The sequence below is a fragment of the Episyrphus balteatus genome, chromosome 1 (assembly GCF_945859705.1).
Source record: "Episyrphus balteatus chromosome 1, idEpiBalt1.1, whole genome shotgun sequence".
Classification (NCBI taxonomy): domain Eukaryota; kingdom Metazoa; phylum Arthropoda; class Insecta; order Diptera; family Syrphidae; genus Episyrphus; species Episyrphus balteatus.
The window spans coordinates 9,660,736-9,675,025 of record NC_079134.1 but is presented as its reverse complement, the minus strand read 5'-3'; the positions used below and the strand labels follow the sequence as shown (position 1 = coordinate 9,675,025).

Genomic DNA, 14,290 nt, shown 5'->3' with positions numbered 1-14,290 from the left:
CGATCGAAGTAAAGTCCGAACCCTGGCAGCTACTATTTGAAATCACACATGTTGGATAAAGAAAGTAAGATTATGGAAGACAAAAATGTTAGTCAGCATTTTGCTTCTCGTTCATGTGTACGGGTTTCAGATATATATATAAATGTCCCTCCAGTTATACTTTTCTGCATGCAGATCAAACCGTTTTCCATATAAAAATAGCACAATGAAATCTTGAACGATTTTTTTTTTTTGTTTCAAAACTTATTTTATGTTACTTATGTTTTTTCTCATTTCTTTTTATTTGTTTTTTTTTTTTTTATTATTATAACTTTGGCATAATACTCGAAAGTATTTTTTCACTTACATGTTCGCTGTAAATTTTGGAGACTTATAAAAAATTTTTAACACTACGCTTTGTTTACGGTAGCCGTTGGAGGTTGTAGTACACTAGTACTTTACTGGTGATATTTAATGGAACACACTTTCATGACCACGCATGAGTAGATCAAGAGTAAATGCACTAGAACCTCTACTTATTAGTAGTTTAAGTCTAGTACGCTGCTGATGCGAAACAAAAAATTTTCAAGTCTCCAAAGTCGACAACGAAAATGCTAACAAAAAAATATAATCGAGTATTCTGTCAAAGTCAAAATAAAAAAATTCAAAATTAATTTAAAATCAAGAAAAATCAACAGAAATTAATTTGTAAAGCAAGAGATAAATGAGTTAGAAGTGAAAAAACCGTCAACACTGCTCTTGGAGTCAAGAAAAATGCACAGGACAGTAAAGTGTGAGTTATAACTCTCCAATTTTTCGTTAGAGCTGCGTACTGAAAAACGAAAAGCAAAACAAAGTTTTTCGTTCAAGATTTTGTTGACGAAATTTTGTATGGAAAATTTCGTTTCGCTTCAGCAGCGTACTAGGCTTTGAACTCAAAAACATAAGGCCCAACTCCGCAAGAGTCAGTTTTTCTGTGTACACGAAAAAAAAAGTGTAAATTGCCTTGCGAACAAGGCACAGAAAAACTTACTCTTGCGGAGTTGCATAAAAGAAATGAATAAAAATGCATTAACTTTTTACATATTTTCGTACGAGAACTGTCAATGGATGTGCAGCGCACATGTGGTAAAGGCTTGAAAAACAAAAGGCAAAACGAAATTTTTCGTTCAAAATTTCGTTAACGAAATTTTGTATGGAAAATTTCGTTCCGCTTCAGCTGCGTACTAGGCTTAATATGTAAATAGCTTTCATTTTAAATAAATAAAACTGTTTCAGACTCCGGCACAAATATTTTGTCGTAGAAAAAAAATGGTTCCATTCCATACCATTCGAATTCAGATTCAGTAGGCGCGTCCCACCAAGAAAAAATCTCAATGCTCATTTTGGAAGAGAGCAAAATAATTTTGTGGGACAAGTTTCTCACATGAATCCATTTTTTTCAAATCCAACACTTCAACTGCCACTTCACACAACAACTGCAACTTTTCTTCAAATATTAAATTGTGATAAAAATTTATTTCAAAATAAGTTATTTCGTGAAGCAATCTGAAAATAATAACATTTTCTTCAAATTTTCATGAAATTTTTCATGTTATTAGCACTACTTTTATAACTGCACACCACCAAAAAACAAACTTCAAAACAATTTGTATTGTTTTTGAATTTTTTATTTCTATTTTTATAATTTTTATTTTGCTATAGTACCCGATGGTTTTTTTTTGTCGTTAACATGTTCGCTGTTGTCTTTGGAGACTTTAAAATTTTTCGTTTCACTTCAGCTGCATACTAGGCTTTTTTACAATTTGATTTGGAAATCATTTAAAACCTAGACCACCCTGTTTAAAAATATACACTTGACATTTTAGAAATAGCCTACCCATCTCTTTCTCAAAACAAAAACCACTCAAACAAACAGCGCAACTCCAACTCAAATTTAATTCCCAGTTCCCACTCGTTCGCTCTAGCTGCTTTCCTTGTGGTGCTTTTTCCCATAACCATTTGCTGTCAGTTTGATTGGACCGAGTACAATTTTTGCGACGACAAGCGACAAGAATAGAAAAATTGAATCTCTTCTCGTGAAAAGGTTCCCCCCGCAGGACCATCATCGATCGCAGGCAGAAATAAATAAATCAATTTCCATTACACATTATTTATTGGTTACTATAAAGTAAGTTTAATAATTAAAATAAACAATTTAATTTCACCTCAATTCGCTAGGTCAATTCGTTAAATCATCTCGAAAAAGTTCAAAAAAAAAAAGAAAAAGAAAAAAAGTATAAGGAAAAGAACGAACAAAAAATAAATCGATAAACTCTTTTTAGCACGGTGAACATCCGTGTATACAAATTTTGCGCATGAACAAGAGTCTGCTCCGAAGACGTCGTCGTTTTCTACGTCGGCCGTGAGAAAATATAATTTTTGCAAGTGGAGAATTTTTTTCATTCATGTCGCCACACAAAATCGACGAATTCAAATCCCCAGCAATAATCTTTAGATAGTCACTAAACTAAAAAGACCAAATCGTTAAGAAAGTGTCAAAGTGACGACGAATAAAAAAAAGTGTAATTTTTCTTGTTAATAAAACAAGATAAAGGATTAAAGAATCCTCATTGAAATTAAGAGAATATAATTCTATAGAAATTGGGTAAGATTTTCGAATGAACATTTGGGCATGTCACGAAAGATGACAAGAAAAAAAACTATGACAACTATACAACGACAAAGACTACCTACGACGACGACCGACGTTGACTTCTGGGTTAAATCAATTTAGTGAGGTCGTTTCACTTTTATCACAGAAAAGTATCTTTACTTTACTTTTGCATTTGTAAAAGGCCCCTGCCTTATGTGGGCTAGCTGCTCTATTTATCTAATTTTACTTTAAATCATATTTTTCTTATTCTATACTTGGGCTAATTAATTAAAATTAGGTACCTCGAGATAAATAATCTCATTTTTGCTTGTATAGGTATTTACCTTAATTTTGCGACTTTCTTGACAATTAAGAAAAAAGCAAGAGAGCCCAGGATGATGTGATCGCAAGTGAGGAAAATGATGCAAAAAAAAATTACGCAAAAAACATGCATCTTCAGTAGACAAATACAAAATCTACTTGAGGGAGGTTATGTCCACAAAAACAAAAAAGAATTACACCTGAATCCACTACGATACTCTCTGAGAATAAAGGACGACAGTGCCAAATTCACTATGAGGTAATAAAGTTAAAGTGTGGTTTGGAATAAAGGTGTTCGTCCTTGGGAATGAATAGAAAGGTTTCTAAAAAGATTTAAATAATTAAAATAAAAACTGGAAAACACAGAAAACTAGGCAAGTCATTTTCTATTTATAAAATCCTAGTCAATTCATAGCATAATGGAGAAGAAACTATTTTCACATGAGTTATTCACCACACTAATTATGTTGAAGGAGAGAGGAGGAGTTACTGCCTTTGAACTGTTGACCTTTCAAAAAGGATTTTTCTTCTTATCTTCTCTCTTAGAAGGAGATTAAGTAATACAAAAATTTGGATTTGAAATTTTAAGAATATCGAATTTATAAGAAATATCGAATTAATGTACTATGATAATCAGTACCAGTACCTTTGCTGGGAGTTAGATAACATTGACCAAAGTATTTGAATTAGAAGAATATTAACAGTATCTAAATGATAATCCGTTCATTTTTACTATTTGCCAAGCTACGCTAAAACAGAAGTAGTTACCTACTTTTCATTTACAATCGATTTAAAAATGTTTAAATAAAACAGCCATTTGAGTCGTTATATTTGAAAGTGGTATAAGTCCATATAAAACGTTATCTTACCGTTAAAATAAATTGCAATTAAATGGAATCATCTTACAAAATAAAATATTGCTGCCAATAGATGTCACTTGTTACCCCATTTTTTTTATGAGAGTGACTTATTAATTTTTTAAAAACGTAACATCCGTTATTGTAAATTGTTGTTATTTTGTTTTTACTGTTTTGTCGATTTCTTGGAAGCATAATTAGGCATTTCGGCTCCCGTGTCATACCATGTTTTTTTTTTTAGACTTACACAAAATATTTCCTGAGGTCTTCGAAATTTTGCCTATTTAACGGCATTATTGACTCAACTACAGCGGTTAACTGATATTTTATTTTTACTTTCAAATATTTAAATATGTTTGTTAGTAAAAGAAAAAGGTTCTTCAAAGGCGCACAGAAACTGTTGCATACCTTTCGTTTGCCATACTCCTAAACTTGACATTACAAAAAAGTTGGTAGCCGTTTAAAGCCTTAGTAACGGTAGAGTTCTCAGGTAACAGAAAAAAATTGTCTTGGAAAAACAAAAAATGTATTTATCCCTTGAACATTTTTGAGCGATGATTTGTTACGAGTTCCTATGTGAATTGTCAACACAAAAGTACATGAATAAAATTCAAAACGATGAAGTGCCATACTTAGCCTCCGTAAAAGTCTGTTGTACAAGTTAAATCGTCATCGTGATTCGCTTGCTGATAAATTTTGCAAAGGAGATTGATGGTACTACTTAACTAAAGTAACACCAGCGTTATTAAAATATTGCATGAAAATTTGGTGTTGAAAAAACTTTGTTCACGTTGCATCCTAGATAATATGACAATCGATGAAGATTGGTTTTAAAATACAAATTCTATTTAATACTAAATAATCCAGCCAAGTAGAAGACAATTATTAAATGGACTTGATAAATTATTGATTTAATATAACTCTTTTAGGCTTTTAGTCCATACAAAAATCGTTTCGTAGCGTTGGAGCTCATTTGAACTCATCAGTTGACTTATCGTAAGGCACCTGATAAAAGTGACCTTCACCAGGAAGAAACGCCAAATTTATGTATAATCAATAAATTGACAATCGCTCAAAATAGGCTCGTATGAATTGGTGCAAAAAAATCCTCAAATTATAAATTCATGGACAATTAAAAAATATTCGTATAAGCTGGAAGGAAAGCAATAATAAACCGTATTGGTCGAAACATTTAAAAACTATGTTTTGGAAGTGTCTTCAGCGCAATGGAAAAAAATTGTCAACAAATGGTTCGAACGCATGCAAAAGTGTACTAGGCATTAATGAGATAATTGTGAAAAAAGATGAATGCATTTTGATTTATTTTTATTTTTTTACCGTCAAGAAGCTGAAACATCGGAAATGAGCACGGTAGCGGTACAAAATTTCATAGCAATGCTGTTTGCGATATACGGTCCCCAAAGTGCCTCCATATCTACCGCTTTATGACTTTAGTATTTCCAAATATTACTCTCATTAAATAACATTTTAACTTAACATGGTTCCTATTCCTATGTTTGGTGCTGTAAATATGCCTTTGAGGCCACAAAGAAAATGCACCAAACAATAATGTAAAGTTCTCCGTGTTTGTAAAGTGCTTTTACAAACTACATATATCACCAAGTCCAGGCGACATTATTTCTTTTACTTAATCTATAATGGCTGGTACCTTTTTAATTTTTTTTCACAGGGTGTAAAGGTTTTTCTATGTAGTAATTTTTTTGATTATTTTACCATCATAAATGCTAAGCAAATTTAAGAGAATAAAAAAATCTTTCATAATCAGAAGAAAAACTTGCTTCTCAATAACACATTTTTTTAAATTAAATGATTTCAAAGTAAAAAAGTAGAAAAAACACTAAAAAAACAAACAAACAAACAAAAAAACAAGAAAAACCGTTACATAAACAAACAAAAAATTGTGGTACAAGTTTAAATGGCTATTAGTCCTTATCGTGAAACTTCAGGGAAATTTTGTTGAAATATGGGAAAGTTTTTAAAATCAGTAGAAATTTGACAAAAATGAAGCTGTTTTATGCAAACAAAGCCTAAAAACTAAAATCCGCTATAATTTGAGATGGAAGCGAAAACCAGAAAATTACCCCATGAGTTACTCAACATAGAGTTACTTTAGGAAGCCATGGTTTTTCTCTAGGATACCCAAGTACAAAATATCGCCACCGATAACAATACATATTCGTTAAAAAATGTTTAAGGAAGACGTTCTCAATTTTAAATAGAATGTTTTTTATTATCTTGAAAGTTGTTCCTTAATACATAATTTGTTTTTACTTTTGCAGATAAAAAAGTCCAAAGGTGAAAAAAACAAACAAACTCCCATAAATCATGTCTAACCTGAAGAGATTCGACGACGAGCAGAGTGAGAGCGAATATGGACGTGTCTATGCTGTGTCTGGTCCAGGTGAGTTGTTTGTTTGCAATATCCCCTCATCGGACTACGATCTGGTTTTCTAAACTTGTTTTTCTTCTAAAACAGTCGTTACAGCAGAATGTATGTCCGGATCGGCTATGTACGAGTTGGTGCGTGTCGGCTACTATGAACTCGTAGGAGAGATTATTCGTCTTGAAGGTGACATGGCCACCATTCAAGTATACGAAGAAACATCTGGTGTCACTGTCGGAGATCCTGTATTGCGTACAGGCAAGCCATTGTCTGTTGAATTGGGTCCTGGTATTATGAGCAGTATTTTTGACGGTATCCAGCGACCATTGAAGGACATTAATGAACTCACCTCCTCCATCTACATCCCCAAAGGTGTAAATGTGCCATCATTGTCACGCACCCACACATGGGACTTTAATCCCCTCAACGTTAAAGTTGGAGCACATATCACAGGAGGAGATTTGTACGGTATGGTGCACGAGAACTCGCTAGTCAAGCACAAAATGATTGTTCCACCACGTGCCAGGGGAACAGTACGTTATATCGCCCCAGCTGGCAACTACACAGTTGAGGATGTAGTTTTGGAAACAGAATTCGATGGGGAAATTAGCAAGCACACTATGTTGCAAGTCTGGCCAGTGCGTCAGCCACGTCCAGTCACAGAGAAATTACCCGCCAATCATCCCTTGTTGACTGGTCAACGTGTTTTGGATTCGTTGTTCCCTTGTGTTCAAGGCGGTACCACTGCCATTCCCGGAGCTTTCGGTTGTGGCAAGACTGTCATTTCCCAGGCTTTGTCTAAGTACTCCAACTCTGATGTCATCATTTATGTCGGTTGCGGAGAACGTGGTAATGAAATGTCTGAAGTACTTCGTGACTTCCCCGAGTTGTCTGTTGAAATTGATGGTGTCACTGAGTCCATCATGAAGCGTACAGCTCTTGTTGCCAACACATCCAACATGCCTGTGGCAGCTCGTGAGGCTTCGATCTACACTGGAATCACCCTTTCCGAGTACTTCCGTGACATGGGTTACAATGTCTCCATGATGGCTGATTCAACCTCCCGTTGGGCTGAGGCTCTTCGTGAAATCTCTGGTCGTCTCGCTGAAATGCCTGCCGATTCCGGTTACCCAGCTTACTTGGGTGCCCGTTTGGCCTCCTTCTACGAACGTGCCGGTCGCGTTAAGTGTTTGGGTAACCCAGAACGTGAGGGTTCCGTGTCCATCGTCGGAGCTGTATCACCTCCTGGTGGTGATTTCTCCGATCCCGTCACATCAGCTACTCTTGGTATTGTCCAAGTGTTTTGGGGTTTGGACAAAAAGTTGGCCCAGCGCAAACATTTCCCCTCCATCAACTGGCTCATTTCGTACAGTAAATACACTCGAGCTTTAGACGACTTTTACGATAAAAACTTCCCCGAATTCGTCCCCCTACGAACCAAAGTTAAGGAAATCATGCAGGAAGAGGAAGATCTTTCAGAAATTGTGCAGCTAGTCGGTAAGGCATCATTGGCCGAAACCGATAAAATCACACTCGAAGTAGCTAAGTTGCTGAAGGATGATTTCCTGCAACAGAACTCCTATTCGTCATATGATCGTTTCTGCCCGTTCTATAAAACCGTCGGTATGTTGAGGAATATGATTGCTTTCTATGATATGGCGCGTCATTCAGTTGAGTCGACAGCTCAATCAGAGAACAAAATCACGTGGAATTTGATTAGGGAATCAATGGGCAATATCATGTACCAGCTCTCTTCTATGAAGTTCAAGGTAATGATGTTTTTACAATTTTCTTTTTTTTTTAATTTTTGTTTTTTTTTTATTTGATTTGAATTTTGTTTAGTCTAATTCTATTGATAGACACTTGGGAGACAGACGCAAACAATTTTTTTTTATTCTATTTTATTTTTTGCTATTTCTATTATTAGTTTTTTGAGTTTTGTTGCTAGTGATGCAAAAGAAACAATCAAACAAGCGTGTTTCTTTGTTTTTTTTTTATTATTTTTTTTTATTTCATGAGAAGCGTGTCAGTTGGTTAATCTTTGGTGTAGTTCTGATATATTTTGTGTTCCATTAGGGGATTTGGCTAATTTTTCATGTAATTAGCATTAAATTGTTTAAGTAACAAGTAAATCGATTGTATTTTAATGGTAATTGATTTGTAAAGTGAAATATTTTTAGCATCAAAACGGGTGGTAATCTATTTTGTGATTGGGTTTGATGGCGCTACTTGCTGTTGTTAATAACAATGTTTGAGTCAATTCGATTTGTATTTAATTAACTGGCTGGTTGGTCTTAACTAATCAATAAAAATTTCTATTAATTTTTCTTCAAATATGTCTCTTAAAAGATTTGTATCATTTAAAGCACTTTCAGAATGATGAAGTTGGTAGAAATGAGAGTAACTTAGCTCGGTGACTCAATTACCGCTAGTGTGCGACTTTTGTAATATCATAATTTAAGGTGACCTGTGAATGGTTGAAAGATTTTTGTAAAAAAAAAACTTAGACATAATTTATTGAGGCGGTCTAAAAAATGATGTTAGGTAGGTGAGGGAAAACCTTGTCGATTGCTGTTTGAAAAATATATAAGCTGACTTGTTTTAATGTCATTCACTTCTCACAGTTTAAGATGATATGAGTGAATTTCAAAGTAGCTTTTCATCGCCCTTAGAAAACATACCAGAAGCTCGAAGCAATAGTACCACTGTTATTACATGGACAAACAATTAAAACATTTTGAACTATTTTACCAACATTCATTTTATTAATTATTGCATTTCCTTCTTTACGATTATTATAGACACTGTTGTTATATTAGAATACAGGTATAGAAGACTGTGCTCGTCTTTCCAACAAATTCGTCTGTGTTAAGTTTTGAGTTCAATTTGTTGATCGAGCATTGCGCCTAAATATCAGCCATATTTTGAATTTCACGCGGAAAAATTTTAAACGGAAATAATTTTGAAGGTTTTGAATGAACAACAACAACCTGTGTATGTTACCATCGAGTTCATGGGAGACACAGGCTAGAGTTATAGCTATTTCACGGTTACCAACCAGAGCATCAGACTCCTTTTAGTTCAAGACTCGCTTTGTGTTCAATTAATTTTGAAAATTGCCCGTGCAGGACTCGAAATAGTATTGTCGGTCCCGAATTTTTAAAAATATTCCACTTTCACTTAAATAGGGTATGCATTTTTCTCTGAACTCTGAAGAGAAATTTTAGAAACATGATCATCTTATCGACCGGAAATCACAATAGGGAAATAGTAAAATGCAATTTTTTCGTGTGGAATATCGTTCCATGGAACTCAAAATTGGGCTGAACAATAAAGCAGAGGTACAACTGTTAGAGACGACTTGTATTAAGTAATCTGCATTTATACCAACATTTGTACGGCTGTCATCATTATACAATAAATACAAATACAAATACAAGCCTCATTTACTTTTTTTTACATTTGTTGCAATTTAATAAACTTATACTTAATTTTTAACCGAGAAACACACGTCTTTTATGCGCCCAAAGGTATTTAAGAGCCGTTTGCTGAAACAAAACTTATATATTTAAGTTGAACATAAACAATAAGTATATAGTTTTTTACGTAAACTGTCTCATAAGAGTCTATTCTAAACTCCAATATTTAAGTTTTTTTTTCACCGAACGATTCTTAATTTTTTACTAAAGAGAATCAAGATTTTCAGTTATTTGATGAATAAATTGTACTGATTAAAATATTACAAATAAGCCACAATAATTCACTACTTCCTCACTTATTTACATTCACGGCCTCTAGCAACAAGCCTCTTAGATCGGGAAGCAGTTCTTTAAACAGCTGTGTTCTCAATAGCCCTGTTCCCTTGGGAGGTGGCAAAGTACTACTAGTAGTTTACTAGCGATTTTCAATGGAACGCACTTTCAATGAATTTAATACAAATCGTATCTGCTCGGGAAGAAGAGCATGAGTATTGAGTAACCAAAACATCTACTATTAGTAGACTACCACCTCCAATGAAAAAGGGCTAATATTCACTCCATTTTCATCTTCTCCAGACAGTCGAAAGAGGGCTTTACTGCTCAAATACATTTTTAGCTCCAAGTTATTTTGTATTTTGAAAGGTTTTAGTGGACAGCTTACTTAACTAAGTTAGATATAAGCTCCAAATTTCAAATTTTTAATGGACGCGTTGAGAATTAATTTTATACAATGTTCAAAACTTTCAAAAAATTTGTACATTGTCTTTTATATTTGTTGGAATTTATGTGGCTAATTGCCATTAATTCTAAAAAAAATTTACAATTTCTTAGGTTACATTAAAATTTTTTCAAAATAAAAAGCATTGAACATTAATATTTAATAACGTTAAATTCAGCCAAATGATGCCAATGACCGTCGAAATATTTTAACCATTTTTTAATCTACCATTATTTTAACAGGGTGTTTTGGTATTTGTTGTACAACGTTATTTTTCCCTTCAAAAAAACCCTTTTCAGCCAAAATATTTCGATGCACTCCCATCATGGGAAGTGGATTTTCTGAAAATATGTACTTGTTCCACTGAAAATAGCAACTACATCAAAAGGACTTTTATGGTTACTTTGAATAGTTTTATAAATTTAGGTTTAATTTTGTTAGATTCAGCTTGTTTTGGCACCGTGTTGTAAAAATTATTCGTTTTTATTTATTGATTTTTTTTTTTTTATATTTAAATATTAAATTTTATAAAACTGACCTTTTTTTATTTTAATAATTTTAGGATCCAGTTAAGGATGGCGAAGCTAAGATCAAAGCAGATTTTGACCAACTTCATGAGGACCTTCAACAAGCCTTCAGAAATTTGGAAGATTAAGCTCTCTAGCCCACCCTGTAGCTCTCTAACCATCCCAGTTTACGTTAATCGTTACTTAGTTTTAATTAAAAAAAAAACAACAAATCTATCACTAACACAAAGAATAGTTCATTAATTCAAAGAATGAACGAGCCCATTAAAAATATCCCTCTACCTAGACAAAAAAGCCATATATAAAAATACTGCAACTGTATGTAATAACTATTTTATGTGTAAATTTTAAGGTGTTTTACAATAATATAAAATAAAAACAAAAAAAAAAAATAAACAAGGAAAAAATAAAAGAATAAAGAATCCTCATCAACGACGATACAAAAAGAATGAAGACGAAACAATAATATGGTAACAAAAAAAGATGTAAAAAAAGCAAAAAAACAAAATCTAAGATTATATCGTTGTAAACGTTTAAATAATAATAATTTACACATGCATTCAATTGAGATTAATTGTTCTAGTTGTTGTTGTTGCCGACACATGCTTGGAAATAAAAATAAATAAAATATTTTAATTTTTTTTTGTTGTTGTAAAGTATTATTGTAAAATATAATATCTATGTATCTATTACCAAAAAAAATATATATATATATTGATGATAGTTAAACCAAAAAATATATAATTTGAATTGTTGAATCAGGAGGACCTTCGGAATTTAAGAAGATTTCATCGATAAATTAAATTCTTGTTGGAGTCAGGAGAAAACAAAATTTATTTTCTACCAGTATATTTCTAGTCAAGTGTTGTTGTTTCTTGACGTTATCACGAATTCCATTCGTATTGGACATTTTCTATGATTCCTAAAAAAAAAATCACAAATATTACGAATGTAGCAAATTTCCGATACGAATGGGATTCGTGATAAGGCCGAATGTGAAAACTAAAGCAATATAAACTTTTTGTGATTGCTACTGTCTGTAAAAAAAATTGCAATTTTATTGCAAGAAAAATCCAGTAGATTGCAATTGCATCGATTACTTTTAGAATACTTCCCATGAAAATCTCTATTAAAGAACACATGCGTATTTCGCAAGCTTCAAAGAAACGTTTTGCTTAACAAGTTTGAAGTGCATCGCCCCTTTAAAAGAGACAGACAGATTTGCAGGACCCACTTTTTTCGCATTATCTATCATCGTTACGGCTGTCTCACTTCGGCGTTTGGAATTTTTTCCATTCAAAAAAGCTATCGGCAGCGTTCAAAAATTGCTTTTTCTTGCCTATATTCAGTCCCAAAAGAATTTCAAAATTGAAGGAGTGAATTTTTAGAGTGAAATCTTCACTCCCTAAATTTTTTAACACGTTGACTGCCATGTGACCTTAGAGGATATAATATATGGAGTGCTTGTGCTGTTAGTTCCGTGAGCTTTTATAGAGGGCTCTAGTTTCTTTAAGTTTTTCGATGAGTGCATGCCTAAATTTTATTTTCATTTGATGACTGTCATCAACAAGCGTGTTTATTTACAGCTGCGGAACCGGACTCGCACTGAAAAACGAAGGCAGCGACCCCTATCCATGCATATGGCGTTACAATGTGTTAGGTATAGGAACAAGCACTCCATATATTATATCCTCTAAGCATGTGACCCACCGGTGGGTCACGCAAAAGTTTCCCAGGAGGCCATGTGAACCACCGGTGAGTCACAGTCAGAACATTCCTTAAAGGAAGAGAAGATATGACCCACCTGTGGGTCACGTGGCACTTCTAAGCACAAACACTTAACATAAGGGGCCATGTGACCCTACGGTGGTCACACTTTTAAAACACATCAAAAACACTTATTACTTAAAACTAAAGACACAGAGAGATACGTTTAAAACAAACATTAAAAGTTGGCCCTCAAGGGATACTTTTTTTTTTGTTCGTTGGCAGTCAACGTGTTAAATAGTGAAGGGAATGATTACCAATACACTATCTTCCCTTCTTTTTGGACCAGTTTTCGAATTATTAGGTGCAAAACACAAATAATGTTTTAATTTGTGTTTATTGTGAAGAAAATTGTATTTATTTATAACAAAATTGCCCATATGTGCCACATTTCGATCGAAAGTGAATTGAAATTACGCTTTAATTTCACGTGAAATCAAATTGCATGTTCTACATTTTGATCGACTTCGAAATTGCTTCGAACACACAGAGATGACTACCCAACTAGCACAACAGCTTCTATAAATTGAAATCTCGCAGGATCTACTTTCTATACAGCTTGTATTGAGCTTGCTTCTGAATTTAACTGCTTATAGAAGTTCGGACTTGTTTAAAAACTTCTAATAAGTTGTTTAAATACTGTTAAAGAAACTTAAACGAAAAAAACTTGTTTTTCGGATAAGCCTGTTTAATGAATTTATAGAAGCCTTACAGAAATTACCAAGTTTTGTATTTGATTTTTGGTTTTGATATTAAATAATCTAGCTCGTACACTTTTTGGTTTTGACATTGAATAATTTAGCTCGGACATTTTTTTGCTATTTGAACTGATTAAGTTTTTGATTTCATTAATAAATATACTAGGATGGCCGAGTGGGTAGAGTGGTGGACTACCACCAAGCAGATATGAAGTTCGATTCCTGGGTGTGGTAAAAAAATTATAAACTTTTAAAATTATTATTAATAGATATACTACAAACTAATGGAATGTTATATATAATATCAGATCAAAAGATAAAATTCATGATTTAAAACCAGTTAAAAAAGAATTCTTTTTTGTTTTTGTAGTTGTTTTTTTTTTTTAATTTCGATAAGACATGTATTAAAGAGCTATACAAGCTCTTCCGAAGCTATCTGTCAAACCTCAAAGCTTCTGTAGAGCTTCGGTAAAGCTTCGTTTAAGATCCTTATAGAGGGTAAAATTTGTATAACGTTCTCCTTTTTCCATGCCCAACAACCTTACTAAAGTTTAAAAGAAGCTGAAATGTAGCTTTTGTAATACCTTAACCGAAGCTGAAATGTTAGTTGGGTAATCATCCATTTTTATTTTGTTTCTAAAGCCTGGAACGCACCTGAAGCGAAACGAAAAATGTTTAATGTCGTTTTCTATTGACGAGATTCAGAATCAGATTTCTGAATCTGACACCTGAAAGAGAGGTTTTTTTTATACATACCTACAGATTTCGTACACAGTTACAAAACTAGATTTCATATTCTATTTTCAGTGGAGAATCTGAGATTTTTACACAAAAATCTCAAAAGCAAATAGAAAACGACATAAGTTTCCAAAGTTAACAGCTAACTAGCTTACAAAAAAATACCA

General features: G+C 33.3%; 1 protein-coding gene across 2 annotated transcripts; it reads left to right on the top strand.

Moving 5' to 3' along the window:
- Window positions 1-1,971: 1,971 nt before the first annotated feature.
- On the top strand, window positions 1,972-11,132 carry LOC129921510 (V-type proton ATPase catalytic subunit A-like). Of its 2 annotated transcripts, XM_056003369.1 has the most exons (5): window positions 1,972-2,149; window positions 2,200-2,626; window positions 6,093-6,214; window positions 6,290-7,965; window positions 10,956-11,132. In XM_056003369.1, the coding sequence occupies exons 3-5, from the start codon at window positions 6,139-6,141 to the stop codon at window positions 11,046-11,048; spliced, it is 1,845 nt and encodes a 614-aa protein (XP_055859344.1). In that variant the 5' UTR covers window positions 1,972-2,149; window positions 2,200-2,626; window positions 6,093-6,138; the 3' UTR covers window positions 11,049-11,132. The 2 variants fall into 2 exon arrangements, with proteins under 2 accessions (XP_055859344.1, XP_055859343.1); XM_056003368.1 differs by lacking the exon at window positions 2,200-2,626.
- The last annotated feature ends 3,158 nt before the right edge of the window (window positions 11,133-14,290 follow it).

Excerpts from the sequence above, each read along its gene's own strand:
- LOC129921510 (XM_056003368.1), top strand. The coding sequence starts at position 6,139 with ATGTCTAACCTGAAGAGATTCGACGACGAGCAGAGTGAGAGCGAATAT. Across the intron at positions 6,215-6,289 it reads CTATGCTGTGTCTGGTCCAG|TCGTTACAGCAGAATGTATG; the intron begins GTGAGTTGTTTG and ends CTTCTAAAACAG. Across the intron at positions 7,966-10,955 it reads TCTCTTCTATGAAGTTCAAG|GATCCAGTTAAGGATGGCGA; the intron begins GTAATGATGTTT and ends TAATAATTTTAG.